This window comes from Salmo salar, chromosome ssa05, assembly GCF_905237065.1.
Source record: "Salmo salar chromosome ssa05, Ssal_v3.1, whole genome shotgun sequence".
NCBI lineage: Eukaryota > Metazoa > Chordata > Actinopteri > Salmoniformes > Salmonidae > Salmo > Salmo salar.
Genome location: NC_059446.1, coordinates 30,648,596 through 30,665,932, shown reverse-complemented (window position 1 = coordinate 30,665,932; position 17,337 = coordinate 30,648,596). Strand labels below are relative to the sequence as shown.

The 17,337-nt window shown below is 43.3% G+C and overlaps 2 protein-coding genes across 4 annotated transcripts in view; one reads left to right on the top strand and one right to left on the bottom strand.

Annotated features, from left to right (window-relative positions):
• The first annotated feature begins 1,790 nt into the window (after positions 1–1,790).
• LOC106604598 (uncharacterized) lies at positions 1,791–3,242 on the top strand. The gene is made up of 4 exons (XM_014199392.2): positions 1,791–1,965; positions 2,066–2,110; positions 2,451–2,573; positions 2,705–3,242. The coding sequence occupies exons 1-4, from the start codon at positions 1,840–1,842 to the stop codon at positions 2,819–2,821; spliced, it is 411 nt and encodes a 136-aa protein (XP_014054867.2). The 5' UTR covers positions 1,791–1,839; the 3' UTR covers positions 2,822–3,242.
• A 2,196-nt stretch (positions 3,243–5,438) lies between these two features.
• Positions 5,439–17,337, bottom strand: part of adad1 (adenosine deaminase domain containing 1 (testis-specific)) — a 35,692-nt gene continuing 23,793 nt past the window's right edge. The window contains exons 2-12 of one of the 3 annotated variants that reach the window (XM_014199380.2): positions 12,422–12,595; positions 12,139–12,279; positions 11,871–12,038; positions 11,671–11,745; positions 11,369–11,494; positions 8,055–8,178; positions 7,436–7,573; positions 7,089–7,321; positions 6,546–6,786; positions 6,257–6,389; positions 5,439–6,038 (exon numbers count right to left, since the gene is read on the bottom strand). In XM_014199380.2, coding sequence (XP_014054855.2) covers positions 5,925–6,038; positions 6,257–6,389; positions 6,546–6,786; positions 7,089–7,321; positions 7,436–7,573; positions 8,055–8,178; positions 11,369–11,494; positions 11,671–11,745; positions 11,871–12,038; positions 12,139–12,279; positions 12,422–12,595 — 1,667 coding nt within the window. In that variant the 3' untranslated portion in view covers positions 5,439–5,924. Of the gene's footprint in view, positions 6,039–6,256; positions 6,390–6,545; positions 6,787–7,088; positions 7,322–7,435; positions 7,607–8,054; positions 8,179–11,368; positions 11,495–11,670; positions 11,746–11,870; positions 12,039–12,138; positions 12,280–12,421; positions 12,596–17,337 lie in introns of all 3 variants that reach the window. The other 2 variants (XM_014199379.2, XM_014199381.2) reach the window with 2 other exon arrangements.

Here is a 17,337-nt window from a genome sequence, read left to right as displayed (position 1 = left end):
ACACACACACACAGAGAGAGAACACACAGAGAGAGAACACACACAGAGAGAGAGAGAGAGAACACACACGGAGAGAGAGAACACAGAGAGAGAGAGAGAGAGAGAGAGAGAGAGAGACACACACACAGCGAGAGCCACACACGGCGAGAGCGAGACACGGCGACAGCGAGACACACGGCGAGAGAGAGACACACGGCGAGAGAGAGACACACGGCGAGAGAGAGACACACGGCGAGAGAGAGACACACGGCGAGAGAGAGACACACGGCGAGAGAGAGACACACAGCGAGAGAGAGACACACAGCGAGAGAGAGACACACAGCGAGAGAGAGACACACAGCGAGAGAGAGACACACAGCGAGAGAGAGACACAGAGCGAGCGCGACAGAGCCAGACAGCCAGAGACACAGAGAAAGACAAGAGATCATGCAATCACAGATAATGTTGACATCATACCAAAGAAAATCTGATAGTCAGAAGCTTAGAGTGGAGACAGCAAACATCACATGTTCGCAGCAACAATATTAACTGATCACCACGTTGGCAGCAACAATATTAACTGATCACCACGTTGGCAGCAACAATATTAACTGATCACCACGTTGGCAGCAACAATATTAACTGATCACCACGTTGGCAGCAACATAATTAACTGATCACCACGTTGGCAGCAACAATATTAACTGATCACCACGTTGGCAGCAACATAATTAACTGATCACCACGTTGGCAGCAACAATATTAACTGATCACCACGTTGGCAGCAACATAATTAACTGATCACCACGTTGGCAGCAACAATATTAACTGATCACCACGTTGGCAGCAACAATATTAACTGATCACCACGTTGGCAGCAACATAATTAACTGATCACCACGTTGGCAGCAACAATATTAACTGATCACCACGTTGGCAGCAACATAATTAACTGATCACCACGTTGGCAGCAACATAATTAACTGATCACCACGTTGGCAGCAACATATTTTTTTTACACCTTTATTTAACTAGGCAAGTCAGTTAAGAACAAATTCTTATTTTCAATGACAGCCTAGGAACAGTGGGTTAATTGCCATGTTCAGGGGCAGAACGACAGATTTGTACCTTTTCAGCTCGGGGATTTGACCTTGCAACCTTTCGGTTACTGGCCCAACGCTCTAACCACTAGGCTACCTGCCGTGTGATCAACAAGTGATCACACGTTGGCAGCAACATAATTAACTGATCACATGTTGAGGGAAAATAATAGCTACTGTTCCTTTAGTAACTTTACAGACAAATGTGGCTCTCTGCAAGCACAATTGTGTTGTAGTTTCTTTGTTGTAATGGCTTTTCAACTGGCACATTTTAACCAGATATGGGAATATTTTAACGGCGCTATGGACAAAGCAACACATTTGATATTTAGAGGTATCTCCCTTTCCTTGGAGTTAAAATCTTTTGCAAGTGATGCTCAGAACTGACCAACGACCACAAACTCCAGATGACACGTTAGTAAACCCACACGTCAGCTCAAGAATCACCCCTCATCCACCACAAATTGAAAAGTCTATCTACTGTGTACAGTCTAATGCTGTGCCACTATATGACACCAAGGGGATTTTACCACCTTGTAACAACTATGCAGAGAAAAAAATCCCAACAGTCATCAAGAGGAAAAATATAGCTGCTTGCATGTGGTAATATCTAGAGCAATAAATTCAACCCGCCCTTTGATTTTCCACACAGCAGGGTATAAAAGATTGCTAACAATCTAAGATGACAAACATTTACAGACTCCAGACCTCCCTTCGTGTACATCTCACAGGACACTGCCTACAAGACCTTCAGATTATCATGGAACACATTTTCAGGAGTGCCTTTTTGATGCTTTTTCTCTCAGTTGGTCTTCAAGGACATCCGGCTAACAATTTAGAGAGAATTCAAATTGGAATACAACATCTACAAAAGAATATTAAATGTGTAAGTCCCTTCATGACATAAGAGGTGTTCAAATCATTTGAATGTATTTCTGCATTTCTGTGATCAACTAACATTTCTCTTTTTCCATATTGTCCTGTAGCCAGAAGGTACAGTCTTCTATGCTCCGTCTCCAGCGGATGTAGAGGTAAGGCTAACTAAACATGTTCAACAACTGATATCTGCAAATGGACAACACAGTAGCCCTTAACCTTTCCACTCACATGTAGTCTCTAGCCCTAGCTGGGTTTCTGACTTGCTAAAGCATCATTTCTGCTTCGACGGTTCATAGAAGACCACTAGTACAGGAAACACAGCAAGGCTGCAGACGGTGGTTTAACTCATTTCATATAGCACTTTGAACAACTAAAACCCACTCCGGTCTTGGCAGTGCAATTCACCACAACTAATCCACAGCCTCTTTTTCCATGTCACAAAATCAAAAGAGCCCCAGGGCAAACAGTTACGTCTCTTTTTCTCGGTTGCAGAAAAGCATTGCTGGAGCACTGGCCTGTTCTATTCAACAACTGAACCCCCTCGATAACACCAATCTGCAGCATCATATCAACAAGACTTTGAAGGTCCTGCAAGCGACATTTGTCGATGACATCGTAAGTCTTATTACTTTCCCTAAACATCTTGGCAGTTAAAAAAAAAAGTGTTCTTAGTAAACAGGTCGGCTCATATACGTTGGTGTACCACTTTACATGGCGTTGGACTAAATCATACCTTATCTCCTCAGAGAACGGACTCGTCAGAATGCAGCCGTGAGAACCCGCTGTTCAAAAAGTCTTGCAAGGAGTTCCTGGAGAATATGACCAGTTTAGGTCAAGCTCTATCTGTCAAATCGTCCAAATGATAGATCCTATTTTATCTCCCAGTTGCATGGGGGGAGGATGGCGTCACAGGAAGTAGATTGTCATTGCACTGATACTATATATTATCTCGAACAATTTGTGTAACATTGTGTGACACCAGCTTTTAAAATATATATATTTTATGTCTTACTGGATGTACTTACAAACCTGGGATGAAAGCCCTACATAATGAAGGAAGGGGCTACTGTAGATTCTGTTTAATGATGTGATATCCATATACTGTGCCTGAACTGCTCTGAATGCAAGTGTTTGAGTTCTCAATGTCTGTTAACTATAATGTATTTAAGCTTCTAAAAAGCTCTAATTAAGTTATTTATTTATGTATTTATTACATATTTATTATATTTTGATTTCTACACATGGACTGTTCCTATAACCTTGATAATAAATTTGCAATTGAAAGTATTTGAAACGAATTTACTTTGTTTTTTTTAGGGTTAAACATTGCTAACACTAATGTAGAAAATTAGATACATTTAAATTGATTGGTTTTACTGTTAATTATGTGTGAATTACAGTTCTGAGCAGTAAGACCACGAGTCGAATGCCCTTTTGCCCGAATCTGGAATCCTCGTCGCCTAGACTTAGGTGGGTTCCTACGTTCGCGGCTCGTGGGACCACTTCATTGTACAAGTATAAATTGCTTATCGGCCCATGTGGGGATAGTTCGGAGGTGTCAGAGTCTGGGGCTGTCAGCAGCATCTAAATTCATCTCTACTGAGCATCCTTCCGTCTCCTACTGTATGTTTCAATGGAATATCACAATATCTGACAGTGTACTGTGGTTTGAACAAATTGTTGCCGGGTCTATGCTAAAATCGAGAGTGAAAGGCAGGCCAACTTAGGAGGTGGGTTCCTATAGGTGACCTCTGTAGGAGGGGGAATTCCCTTGTCAGTTATAGGGCAATGAACAAATAAAGGCCATGGATGGAAAATGAGCTCGTCCTCATCCACAAAATGATACTAAAGGTAAGTGACATTCTAACCTCAAGCTCGGGTAATGTAGTGATTCATGTTTACGGTGGGCTGGTCTGCTGCACCTGGTCTAAAAGAAAACCCATTGACATCACCAGTAGTATGGATACGATGTAGCTAATGCAATGTGTTGAAGCTCCTTAAACACATTGGAATCTTAGAAGGGCTTAAACAGTCATTTTGCTGTTCTAAACCACAGCCCAAGTAGCTGCCTTCCAGTAATGTGTAAACCACTCGAAAAGCTACAAGCACACAAACGCATCTGCGGGTTGACTTTATTCTACTGCCAATCCTTCCCTTCGTATCCGTCAGGCCACCCACCAATCTTATGTGAACAGGAAACGTTTTCCAGGATCAAGATAACATTGTGCCTCAAACATGACTATTCTAAACACGGGCTGTATGACCTAAATCTAGCTTACCCAAATGAGAGGTAGGTCTAAAAAGCAGTGTGCGACCACATCAAGAGAACTGGATATCCTGTTTATGTCCATATCTACTATTTCGACAGGGCTGCTGTGCCAAGCACTTTAATCACACCAGAGATCCTATTCATTACTATTCCAATTATATGATTCACACACCTTCTGAATACAAGGATCTGGATCAGTTGTTTGGGAGTCGGTGATTTAAGAATCAGATAATGACTCACTCTGGCCAACCCCTTGTGTATCAGCAGAGTCTTCGGCCATCCCTGTTTGTACATCGGGTCTTTTGGACAACCGCCTTGAATACGTCAATAACCAAATGCCTCAAACACCACAGTATCTTCTATATACTAGCTCGACATGAAAGGACAATTTCATGCATCCAAACCAAGCCTTGACTGTTGTCACTCGTCAATGAATGTTTAACATGTAATTCAGATAAACAATGACAATGTACGTCTGAATGGACATCAGCGTCCAAGGCTCGTATCAAGACAGTTTCAATATCAATGTGCTCCATTCATGTCACTACAGTGACAACTTCACTATGAACAATTTTGCATCCAGCCTTGTAGCATATTTGCATAAATACCAGGCTTTACATGATAACCCATCCAGGCATACCACAAACAGCAGATCTAGTGGTTCATACATACTATTCAGGTGTTTGATCCTGGAGCGTCGGGTCCCTTAATGCACGGGAGACTTCCTGTGTACAAGGAAGTTAAAAGAAGCCAGGTTAATACAACAAAACAGGGCTGTGTAAACATTAAAACGAGTGATATGATATGCTGCGTCGCCTGCACAGGAAACCATAGCATTTCCTGTGTGTGAGTGTCTATAGTAAAGACCGTGCTCGTTCTTAGATGGTGGGATCAGCTTGTGAAACCACTGGCGGTATCAACGCAACGCAAAATCACAACTACAGACCTCTGACACACAACATGACTTCATTCAAACTGATAATACATTGGTATGCAATTGACTTGTTCTCATGTGCAATGTCAAGGTGCAAGCAGACAACTCCTGATAAGAGCACGTTGGATGATTGACTTAAACGCATTGCAGATCCTTAGTCTAAATTCAATCATGTTTTTAATTGCTCTGGTTGCATACATAATGAAGATCATTGCATGAATTCCCATCAGCCCCAAGAGTTGACTGGACTAGTTCATACAATATCTTGGCTGTATTACAGAGAAAGTCTTACCTTCAACTTTGAATGGCATAGTTCTTTGTCAAAAAGCACACACTCAATTAAATCTATTGATATTATTGCCAAACCTTTATCTTTTGAGAGGTTTTATTTATTTATTTATTTATTTTCAATTTCTTATCTCAAAGCATAATGCACAACAACGTGACCACAGAACTAAATAGAACATAAAAAAATCAATGAGAAAAACGTTTTCAGAAACGTGTTTTTTGTGCCTTCTAACAAATTGTGACACGCCTCAAAAACAATTGAAAAATCAAACAAATATAAACCTCATCCCTCTTCTTTGGACCCATTTTTCTGTGGAAGATTAACTTGCAGTTTAAGGGCATCATGTCAACCTATTATTTTATGCTCCCATTTGTCCTGCTGAGGTATTCTTTTTTGATGTCCTTTTGTGTTTCAAGTGTAGGTGGAGAAGTTTCACAAATGTCTTTTTTAGTGCAGAGTCACGCTGGGGTCCTCTCACATGCTGAAGTGATCGCTCACTGGTGGCTTGGCCACCCAAGAGCCGTAGCCCTGCTGCGCTAAGTAGGACCTCAGCACACTCTTGGCCTCCTGGTAGGGTTTGGCCATCATCTAGAAAACCCATTAATGGGACATGGATTATTAATGCTAGACAATGGGACAGGAGACTTCACACAGAGGTTTGTGAAAGGTAACATCTAAGAGGGTTTGTAATTGATCCTGTCCCACATCCACTCATGGTCTCCTAGTGGAGCTAGTGGGCAGGGCATGAATTCAAATTGAATGGAGCCCAACCGTGGTGGGGGAGACGAGCGGAGCGTTTTCATTACCTTGGCCTCTCTGTAGGAGACTGTAGCCAGCAGGTCCCGTCTTGAAGCCTCCTTGGCCACCAGGTTGAAGCGACTCAGCATGGCTGCTTTACACAGGCGACTGGCCAGGGCAGGGCCGCTCTTAAACGGAGACCTGACACACAAATCAACATGGCCGCTGTAAAGAATCAGCTAACAGATCACCTGTAGATTCCCTGGGCTTTCAAGCCAGAATGGGGCCTATTTCATATCATGAAGTGCATATTATTTCAGAACATTTGGGGAAAGTCTGACTATGAAATAGTCTTACGCCTCCACCGTCTTGCCCTCCAGGCCGTCCACCACCTCCAGGGAGACGTCCCCCTGGCTCCAGTTGATGCCGTGGCTCCACTGGGCGTTGGTGTTGGCGCAACCCTCAGGGCACGCCGTGGGCACCAGGCTGATGTGGGGCCGGTACACGCAGTAGTACATGGGTAGGCGGGGGGTGATGCCGTCCACACGCTGGTTCACCGCAATCTCCATGCCCCGCACGTCACAGCAGCTCACGTCGCCTGCATTTGAGGATGATGGCAGAAGAACTCGCCTTCGTTTTACACCATTTGAAAGAAATCTATTCTTTGAAATCAGCCCAGAGGGAAAGACTAGGAGAGAATGACCGTTTTTGTTCCAATCCAGCACTACATCACCTGATACAACTTATGTGCTCGATGATCTGATCAGTTGATGCGTTAAATCAGGTGTGTTAGTGCAGGGATAGAACACAAACGTGCTGTCCACTGGGCTACATACGACTGGAGTTGAGAAACACTGCTTTTCAGACTATTGAGGTGTAACCTATGATTGAGGGACTTGCCTACGAGGATGCTGCTGACGTAGATGGGCTCAGTGAAGTGACTGAGCAGGGCTCCCTGAAAACCCAGCACCTGCCACTGGGTGATCTTGTCACTGGCCGACATGCTAACCACCCTGGAGGCGGCCTGGTCGAAGGTGGGGGAGAAGACTGAGAACACCTTGCCCTCCACCGTCACGTGCAGGCTGATCTGGTTGTTCACCTCCCAGGCTGAGATGGAGAGCGGGTTCAGGCGCCTGAGGGGAGAAAAAGATCAAGGCTGAAGGGATAGACAGGCTGGAAAATATCAACTTGGCTGTAAGCTGAGTACTGGTGGGGCATAAGGAGTTTTAGAAGTGCCAGTCACTAACAGATTGGAGGGGATCTGGGCAGCTCCTTTGGGCATCTGGTTCATGTACAGGTGGAGCGTGATGTTGCTCTTCAGACTGAGCAGCTTGGTGTTCTTGTCCTGCTGGAACATGGACTTCTCCTCAAGGCTGCGATTCTTACTAAAGAACAGCAACAGGTGCCTGTACAGATAACTGCAAATAAAACATGATTATACAGGTATAACTACTACAAACTAATGCATATTTGGTACCCTGAAAGTAATGTGAAATAAGGGAATGTTTGTATGGAATCTTGGTGCTCTAAAGTTTATAGGGAGAAAATTGTAGGAGGCAGTGAATGAATGAATGAATTAACTATTATTGAATATCGCTGGGTTGTAGTGAGAGGGGTTGGAAAAAATATAACCAGCTTTGTCAGGTTCATTTGTAATTGCCCTTGACTGACTTACGATGTTGTAAATTACATGATCTTAGCAGTGTTCTCAGAGCGTGGAAAAGTTCCAGGAAATACAACAGGAACCACATAAGAACAATTTAAACTTTCTCAGAACCATCTTTGCTTCCTGGATATAAAGAAAAAAGGGTGTTTTGAAGGGATGTTTTTTCACATTCATGAATACACAGATGGAGATAAACGTACCGCATCAGTGATCTCCTTGCTGTTACAACTGCATGGGAGTCGTGAAGAACCCGTCCATTTGGTGACGCGCTCTCCTTAGTGTTGTAATTTCCTGTTCCAATGGCCACCACTTCACATCCACTGGCTAGATGGATGATCATGGGCCACACACAGAGAACACACATTTACCGGTAACATTCATAATAGCAACTTAAAATGTATCCAATATAATTCAAAATGTGCCTTCGGAAAGTATTCGGACCCCTTGACTTTTCCCACATTTTGTTATGTTAGAGCCTTATTCAAAATTGGATTAAATAAAATAAAAATCCTCAGAAATCTACACACACACAATATCCTACAATGACAAGGCGAAAACAGTTTTTTCTTAATTTTTTTTTTTTTAAATAATAATAAAAAATTGTGCATAAGCATTTAGACCCTTATTTACATTAGTATTCAAAATTGTGCTCAGTTGAATCCGGTTTCCATTGATCATCCTTGAGATGTTACTACAACTTTATTGGAGGCACCTGTGGTAAATTCAGTTGATTGGACATGATTTGGAAAGGAACACAACTGTCTATATACCGTCCCACAGTTGACAGTGCATGTCAGAGCAAAAACCAAGCCATGAGGTCGAAGGAATTGTCCGTAGAGCGCCGAGACAGGATTGTGCCGAGGAAAAGGGTACCAAAAAATGTCTGTGGCATTGAAGGTACCCAATAACAGTGGCCTCCATCATTCTTAAATGGAAGATGTTTTAAACCACCAACAATCTTCCTAGAGCTGGCCGCCCAGCCAAACTGAGCAATTGGGGGAGAAGAGCCTTGGTCAGGGAAGTGACCAAGAACCCGATGGTCACTGACAGAGCTCCAGAGTTCCTCTGTGGAGATGGGAAAACCTTCCAGAAGGACAACCATCTCTGCAGCACTCCAACAATCAGGCCTTCATGGTAGAGTGGCCAGATGGAAGCCACTCCTCAGTAAAAAGCACATGACAGCCCGCTTAGAGTTTGCCAAAAGGCACCTAAAAACTTTCAGACCATGAGAAACAAGATTCTCTGGTCTGATGAAACCAAGATTGAACTCTTTGGTCTGATGCCAAGCGTCATGTCTGGAAGAAACCTGGCATCATCCCTACGGTGAAGCACAGTGGTGGCAGCATCATGCTGTGGGGATGTTTGACAGCGGCAGGGACTGGGAGACTAGTCAGGATTGAGGGGAGGATGAACAAAGCAAAGTACAGAGGGATCCTTGATGAAGTCCTGAGCGCTCTGGAGCAGGTCCTTAGACTGGGGCGAAGGTTCACCTTCCAACAGGACAACAACCCTAAGCACACAGGCAAGACAACACAGGAGTGGCTTCGGGACAAGTCTCTGAATGTCCATGAGTGGCCCAGCCAGAGCCCGGACTTGAATCCGATCAAACATCTCTGGAGAGACCTGAAAATAACTGTGCAGCGACACTCCCCATCCAACCTGACAGAGCTTGAGAGGATCTGCAGAGAAGAATGGGAGAAACTCCCAAAATGCAGGTGTACCAAGCTTGAAGCGTCATACCCAAGACGCGAGGCTGTAATCGCTGCCAAAGATGCTTCAACAAAGTACTGAGTAAAGGGTCTGAATACTTATGTAAATGTTTTGAGGTTTAGTTGTTTTGTATAAATTTGCTTACATTTCTAAAAATCTGTTTTTGCTTTGTCATTATGGGGTATTGTGCGTAGATTGATGGGGGTAAACTATTTAAACAATTTTAGAATAAGTAACGTAACAAAATGTAGAAAAGTCAAGGGGTCTGAATACTTTCCGAATACAGTGTGTGTGTGCGCGCGGTACTGTGCAAAAGTTTAAGGCAGGTGTAAAAAAAGGTTGTAAAGTAAGAATGCTGGGCCACATATGCAAAGTGAGTGAACATAAGAAAAATCTACATCAAATCAATATTTGGTGTGACCACCTTTTGCCTTCAAAAACACATCAATTATTCTAGATACACTTGCAGAGTTTTTGAAGTAACTCGGCAGGTAGGTTGGCCCAAATATCTTGGAGAACTAACCACAGTTCTTCTGTGGATTTCAGGTGCTTCTCTCTGTTCATGTAATCCCAGAGAGATTCAATGATGTTGAGATCAGAGCTCTGAGGGGGCCATAGCGTCACTTCCAGGTCGTTGTCATGCAGCAAGATAAATTTGGGGCCGACCAGATGCCTCCCTGATGGTACTGCATTATGCATAGGTATCTGCCTGTGCTTCTCAGCATTGAGGAGACCATTAATTCTGACCAAATCCCCAACTCCATTTGCAGAAATGCAGCCCCAAACTTGTAAGGAACCTCCAACATGCTTCACTGTTGCCCGCAGACACTCATTCGTGTACCACTCTCCAGCCCGTCAGCGAACAAACTGCCTTCTGCTACAGCCAAATATTTCAAATGTTGACTCATCAGTCCAGAGCACCTGCTGCCATTTTTCTGCACCCCCAGTCCCTGTGTTTTCGTGAATAGTTGAGTCGCTTGGCCTTGTTTCCACGTCGGAGGTATGGCTTTTTGGCCGCAAGTCTTCCATGAAGGCCACTTCTGACCAGACTTCTCCGGGCAGTAGATGGGTGTACCAGGGTCCCACTGCTGGACATCTTCGGATTGCGAAGAGAAGTAAGCATGTGTTTTTCATCTGCTGCAGTAAGTGTCCTTCGCCAACCACTGCGTCTACGGTCCTCAACGTTGCCCGTTTCTTTGTGCTTCTTCAAAAGAGCTTGGACAGCACATCTGGAAACCCCTGTCTGACATGATATTTCTGCCTGGGAGAGACCTTGCTGATGCACTACCGTGTGTCTTGTTGCTGTGCTCAGTCTTGCCATGGTGTATGACTTTTGACAGTAAACTGTCTTCAGCAACCTCACCATGTTAGCCGAGTTTGGCTGTACCTCACTCAGTTTCCTTCCTCCTACACAGCTGTTTCTGTTTCAGTTAATGATTGTGTTTCAACCTACATATTGAATTGATGATCATTAGCACCTGTTTGGTATAATTGTTTAATCATACACCTGACTATATGCCTACAAAATCTGTGACTTGTGTAAGTGTACCTAGAAGAATTGATGCTGTTTTGAAGGCAAAGGGTGGTCACACCAAATATGGATTTAATTTAGATTTCCCTTGTTCACTCACTTTGCATTTAGTTGATTGATAAATATAATCTATTAACATGACTATTTTTCAAAGCATTCTTACTTTACAGCATTTTTTCACACCTGCCGAAAACTTTTGCACAGTACTGTATATAACATTTAAATGTAGCCAATATATAACCAGACATGGAAAAAGAGTGCCCCCTTAATTACGTGACTGAGTGATAAATGCTGCCACTGTGCTCCTGCAGGCAGAGAACTCGGGGTAGCTGTCCATCAGCTTACTCAGCAGCTCTCTCACTGCCTGAGGAACATACTCGTTGATGGGGTTCTGACGCTCTGCGTTACAGTAGGGGGAAACAACACCATCACTGCTTAATGTCCAAAAACAACCCCTAACATGTCATTGTTTGCAGATCAAAATCGAAAAGTTTTAAGCAACTTTGACAATGTGCTTTCCAACAACTACAAAACATAAATAAAATAACGGAATAATTAAAAAATAAATGACTTGCCATAAATGGCTCTTCTAGGATGGATCTCTGAGCCTGTAGACTGACTCTCTTTCACTGGCAAGGGAGGAGGGCCATCTGAAACCACACACTATCTTATAATGACAGTCCATTTACAAACCATCCCTAAAACATTGAATTTGAATTGAAAATCTATTTCCAATCACAAACATTTCATCAAACTAGTTGGTACAGCTATTCACCCAATGCCTCTGGAAGCAGAGAATCTCCATCCAAGGTGGGCAGCAGGTCCTCAAGGGCCAGCTGGGCTGCACTGGCCCTGGCCTCCTTCTTATTGATCCCCATCCCAGTCTTGTACTTCACCCCGTCAATCACGACACAGAAGGCAAAGTAGAAGCCTGGGATGTTACCTGGACAGGCATCACATCATATTACTGACCATGTATATACACTGCCATGAATAAGAGCCTATGGATGGAGGATCAATGGAGGACATGGTTTGAGACGTACCTGTGGTTACCGTTTCCTTTAACTCAACCTGGAACTGTAGAACCTGAGAGAGCTGGTACAGAGCTGACACTGCGTGGGTCTCACCCCGCTTGTACCGGTCAATCAACTCTTGGGGAATGCTTTTCGATCTGATGCCACCACCTGTGGCAGAACAACAAGATCCACCAAACATCAGTTTCTGGTGCTAGTGCCAAAGTGGGATGGGTGACCATTTTCACCTTCACAAACCGTAAGCACAGAAACCAACAGGACCCTCCCTTTCACAACATTTACTTAAGCTTACAATTGGTGTTGCATGCCGGGTCAAAGAGGTTGTTGTTAACTTCTGAGACAGCCGGAGACACATATGCCACTGCCAATCCAGGTGGGGCACAAATATTTTTCTTGAGGATTTGGGCAAAGCTGGCACCCCTAGAACCACGAAATGATCCACCTCGAGTCCAAGCCATCTTGGAAACTGTAGAGAAAGAGTAACATGTCATTCATAGATAGCAGCCATATGTTATTTTCCCAAAGGTGGTCATAGGTTTTCGCACTGGACTGCAAACAGGCCTCGCCCAACTTCCAGTAGCCTGGATGCCAGTCTCTGCTCTCTTGCTCGTTATTGAATTGTGATTGCAAGTGACACTAGAGGACAGTATTTGAAGTTGTTGGTAAGAGAGAATGGCTACCTAGTTGGAATGCATTGCTTGACTGCCATGAGGGCGATAAGCACAATATATTTTGCAAACTGCAGCACCCCAAATTATTCGTTTTTAAGTTTGTTTGTTGCGCAGACTGTAGGTTTTGGGTCTACAAAGCTGTCTCCATGAGGTCGACCGATTATGATTTTCAACACCGATACCGATTATTTAAGAACCCACAAAAAAGCTGCTACCGATTAAAATCGGCCGATATTTATATATATTTGTAATAATGACAATTACAACAACACTGAATGAACAATGAACACTTTTATTTTAGCTTAATATAATACATCAATAAAATCAACTTAGTCTCAAATAAATAATGAAACGTTCAATTTGGTTTAAATAATGCAAAAACAAAGTGTTGGAGAAGAAAGTAAAAGTGCAAAATGTGCCATGTAAAAAAGCTAACGTTTAAGTTCCTTGCTCAGAACATGAGAACATATGAAAACTGGTGGTTCCTTTTAACATGAGTCTTCAATATTCCCAGGTAAGAAGTTTTAGGTTGTAGTTATTATAGGACTATTTCTCTCTATACCATTTGTATTTCATATACCTTTGACTATTGGATGTTCTAATAGGTACTTTAGTATTGCCAGCCTAATCTCGGGAGTTGATAGGCTTGAAGTCAAACAGCGCAATGCTTGAAGCACAGCGAAGAGCTGCTGGCAAATGCAGGACAGTGCTGTTTGAATGAATGCTTACGAGCCTGCTGCTGCCTACCACCGGTCAGTCAGACTGCTCTATCAAATCATAGACTTATTTATAATATGATAACACAGAAATACGAGCCTTAGGTCATTAATAATGGTCAAATCCGGAAACTACCATTTCGAAAACAAAACGTTTATTCTTTCAGTGAAATACAGAACCGTTCTGTATTTTATCTAACGGGTGGCATCTATAAGTCTAAATATTGCTGTTACATTGCACAACCTTCCATGTTATGTCATAATTACGTACAATTATGGCAAATTAGTTCGCAACAAGCCAGGCGGCCCAAACTGTTGCGTATACCCTGACTCTGCGTGCAATGAACGCAGGAGAAGTGACACAATTTCCCTAATTTAATATTGCCTGCAAACATTCATTTATTTTAACTAAATATGCAGGTTTAAAAAAATATATACTTCTGTGTATTGATTTGAAGAAAGGCATTGATGTTTATGGTTAGGTACATTCGTGCAACAATTGTGCTTTTTTCGCAAATGAGCTTTTGTTAAATCATCCACCGTTTGGCGAAGTTGGCTGTCTTTGTTCATAGTGAATTCCCGCGCCAGGCGGGAATCCTGTGAGATCTCAGCTTGCGCTATCAGTAACCTCTGGCGAAGAATCGCCAGTCATTTTTCGTGAAATAATTCAGGTTACGCTGTAGGATATCAAACCAGTCTTAACTGATTGGATATCATTGTCGCATTCAATTTTATACATACATTAAATTGATACACTACCTTTTGGAATAATACACAAACGAATGTGGTCAAACCAATGAGACATGGTTAAACTGTTCCACATTAACTTAGATATAGCAACTATTTCAGGTTAATTAAAGCTAATTCCTTTAGCCTATACGGGGTTGACTAATCATTCAAATTGATTAATAGATTAAATCTGTTTTACCAGCTTAATGGTGTTTAGGGAGACCTTTTTAACAGCATTGTGAAATTCTACCTTAACTGGTACCTGGACGATTTTAGCTTGTGTTAACAGTGACCTCCGGTGGTGAAGAATCACCAGTAATTATTTTAAAATAATTCAGGTTATGCTGTACGATATCTAACCAGTCTCAACTGATTGGATATCATTGTCTCATTCAATTTAATACATACATTAAATTGCTACACTACCTTTCCAGGTTGGTTATTGGAATAATACGCAAACTAATGGTGTTCTAACCAACGAGACATCGTTAAACTTTTCAACGTTAACTTAGAGATAGCAACTCTTTCAGGTGAATTAAAGTTAAGATTCCCAAATAGCCTATAGAGGTTAGATTTATCATTAAAATCGATTTAATCAATTAAACCTGTTTTGGCAAGTTCAGCAATAACAAACTCACATTACTGACCCAGTCTTGATGATTCATTGACGTTTACAAACTGAGTTAAATCGTGTTTGCAGCCTCCAACTCAAAAACCCAAACATTACGTAAATTGAAATAACTGATAATCATAACAATGAGCAATCCATCAGATGGGTTTCCACCCATTTCCCCTCTAATCAGTGGACCTTCACCCACGGAAAGATTGATCGCTGACCTCAGCAACGATGCAAATTCTAACTATGCCGAGGGGCTGAAAATGTTAGATTTCGATGCCATAAGCGAGAAAAATGCAGACATTGCGACAGACGCTCTTCAAAATAGACCATCAGGCAGAGGCCAAATGAAGGTTCTCTCCAGTTTAGCCCTAAACTATGCCCACCAGCAGAGATGGACAGTGTACCAGTACCTCAGTGCCCAGCAGAGGCACGAGCAGGAAGCTGGGGAGTTCAAGGCACAGGTGGAGAGAACCAAGGAGCTGGCATTGAAAGCCGAAAAAGATAAGCTACTGCTAGCCGAGGAACTGTGTGTGAGAACAGATAAATTGAAAGATCTGTCTAACACTTATAACAAAGAACGCGAACAAACTCTTGACCAAGTCCATATTCTAAAGGAACAACTCGTTTTAGCCAAAACTAAATACGATGAAGTCCACGCAAAACTAGATGAATCGGATGAGCTAGCTAGAAAACGGGGCGAGCAACTTGATGCCCTGCAAACGGTTGTGAATGAAACCACTCAAAGCAATAATGCTCTATTCCAAAAGCTGCAGACCAAAGACGATCAGTTAATGAACACAATGACCAAGTTGGGAGGACAAAACAACAGAACTCATTGAAGTCGCTGATTTCATGAAGGATGAGAAAGACCAGGTGAGAAAGACCTCTAAACAAAAGGAGGACATCGCATCACTGGACACTCCACACTCGAGACCTCTCCCTGCAAACCATGACAGATAAGTACGAGGCCAAGCGGAGCAAGGGCGACACCTACGTGTCTAAAATAAACACCCTCAACTCCCAGGTGGACTCTGCGATGCAGCAGAACACCACCCTTAGGTATCATCTGGAGGAACTCCAGAACAGTCACGAGCTATCGCGGGACAACCAAACCAAGCAACCTAGCTCACATCCGGAGCTCAGAGAAGGGCGAATGTAGATGACAGGAGATTTCAGCCTCTTTCTCTTGGCCATTCGGCCCACAGTGAATTGGGGCCTCCTCGCCAACACAACCACAGCTTGACTTTTCCTCTTGGCCTCTCGGCCCACAATTCCCCACGGGAGAGTGCAGATGCTCCCCGTGCACTTGGCGGGGATCGCCTTGACAAAATCGTCAAAAGCTTCCGCCTCTTCGACCCCATTCCAGGAAAGCCAAACGACACTGAGACATTCTTAGCAGACATAGAGGACGCCTTGGATGGCTACCCAAACGCTACGAATGCAGACAGGCTCTACCTTTTGAAGCGAACATCCAACAGACATGTGACAAGGTTCATCAGTCTACAAGAGCAACACGTGCAAAACGACTATGCTAAACTTGCCACGGTTTTGAAAATAGAATTCAGTGGTTCTGCGACTCACAAACACGATAGCTCATTGGCTAACAATATCAGACAAGCTCGAAATGAACACCCACAAGCCTACAATCACCGGCTTCGTTCAGCTTACTTTGGCATGCTCACTGAAACAGGAATGGAAGACCTATTACCATTCAAACAACTGTTCCTGTCAAACATGTCTCCCAACTTCATTAACTACTTGGGCCCTACTGCCCACGTTGGGTTGCCAATCTCGACGCTCCGAGAGCTTGCAAGCACCGCTTTTGAAGCACCAAAAGCAAGCCGGGCTAAGAGCCCGGACACCGCGACTTTCGAGCTTAGGCGGGAACCATCACTCGATTTAGAAGGTGCTGCATCAGGGACATGTGCTGTAAAAGATGACAATCAAAGGGGGTGGCTACCAAGTAACCACCACCCCGACAACCACCGCCGTAACAATAGCTACGATGAACGTCCCCAATCTAACAGATCCCGTAGAGATCAACCTAGCCAACATGCCCCTGCGCCTAACTCTCACAAAGGGTCAGGACACAAGGGTAACAAGGGCAACAAAGTGTTCAACAATGATCTAAACGCTAACCGAAACGATATAGAAGCTCTGATAAGAGATGTACTGCATCGTAAGAAATTTAAGAGGACAAGGATAAGTCATCATGACTAGGCGTAAAATCGTTGGAAACCAAGTCCGCCGAAACTCATGCAATTTGAGAGGACGCAAACATTTCCATTACCCCCGCAACCACTCAAATCCCTGTCCAGGAACCGCTCGTTCTAGACACAAGCCCGCAGGTTTTGTCTACAGACTTGGATACAGATGTGGAAATGCACAAGATAAGCAGCTTTGCAACAGATGATTCCTCTCCCATTCCGATTGTCACGTCCTGACCCTAGTAAGATGTCATTTTCAATAGTAG

Coding starts and splice junctions, on each gene's coding strand:
- LOC106604598 (XM_014199392.2), top strand. CDS start 1,840: ATGGAACACATTTTCAGGAGTGCCTTTTTGATGCTTTTTCTCTCAGTT. Junction 1,966..2,065: donor TACAAAAGAATATTAAATGT/GTAAGTCCCTTC, acceptor ATTGTCCTGTAG/CCAGAAGGTACAGTCTTCTA. Junction 2,111..2,450: donor CGTCTCCAGCGGATGTAGAG/GTAAGGCTAACT, acceptor TCTCGGTTGCAG/AAAAGCATTGCTGGAGCACT.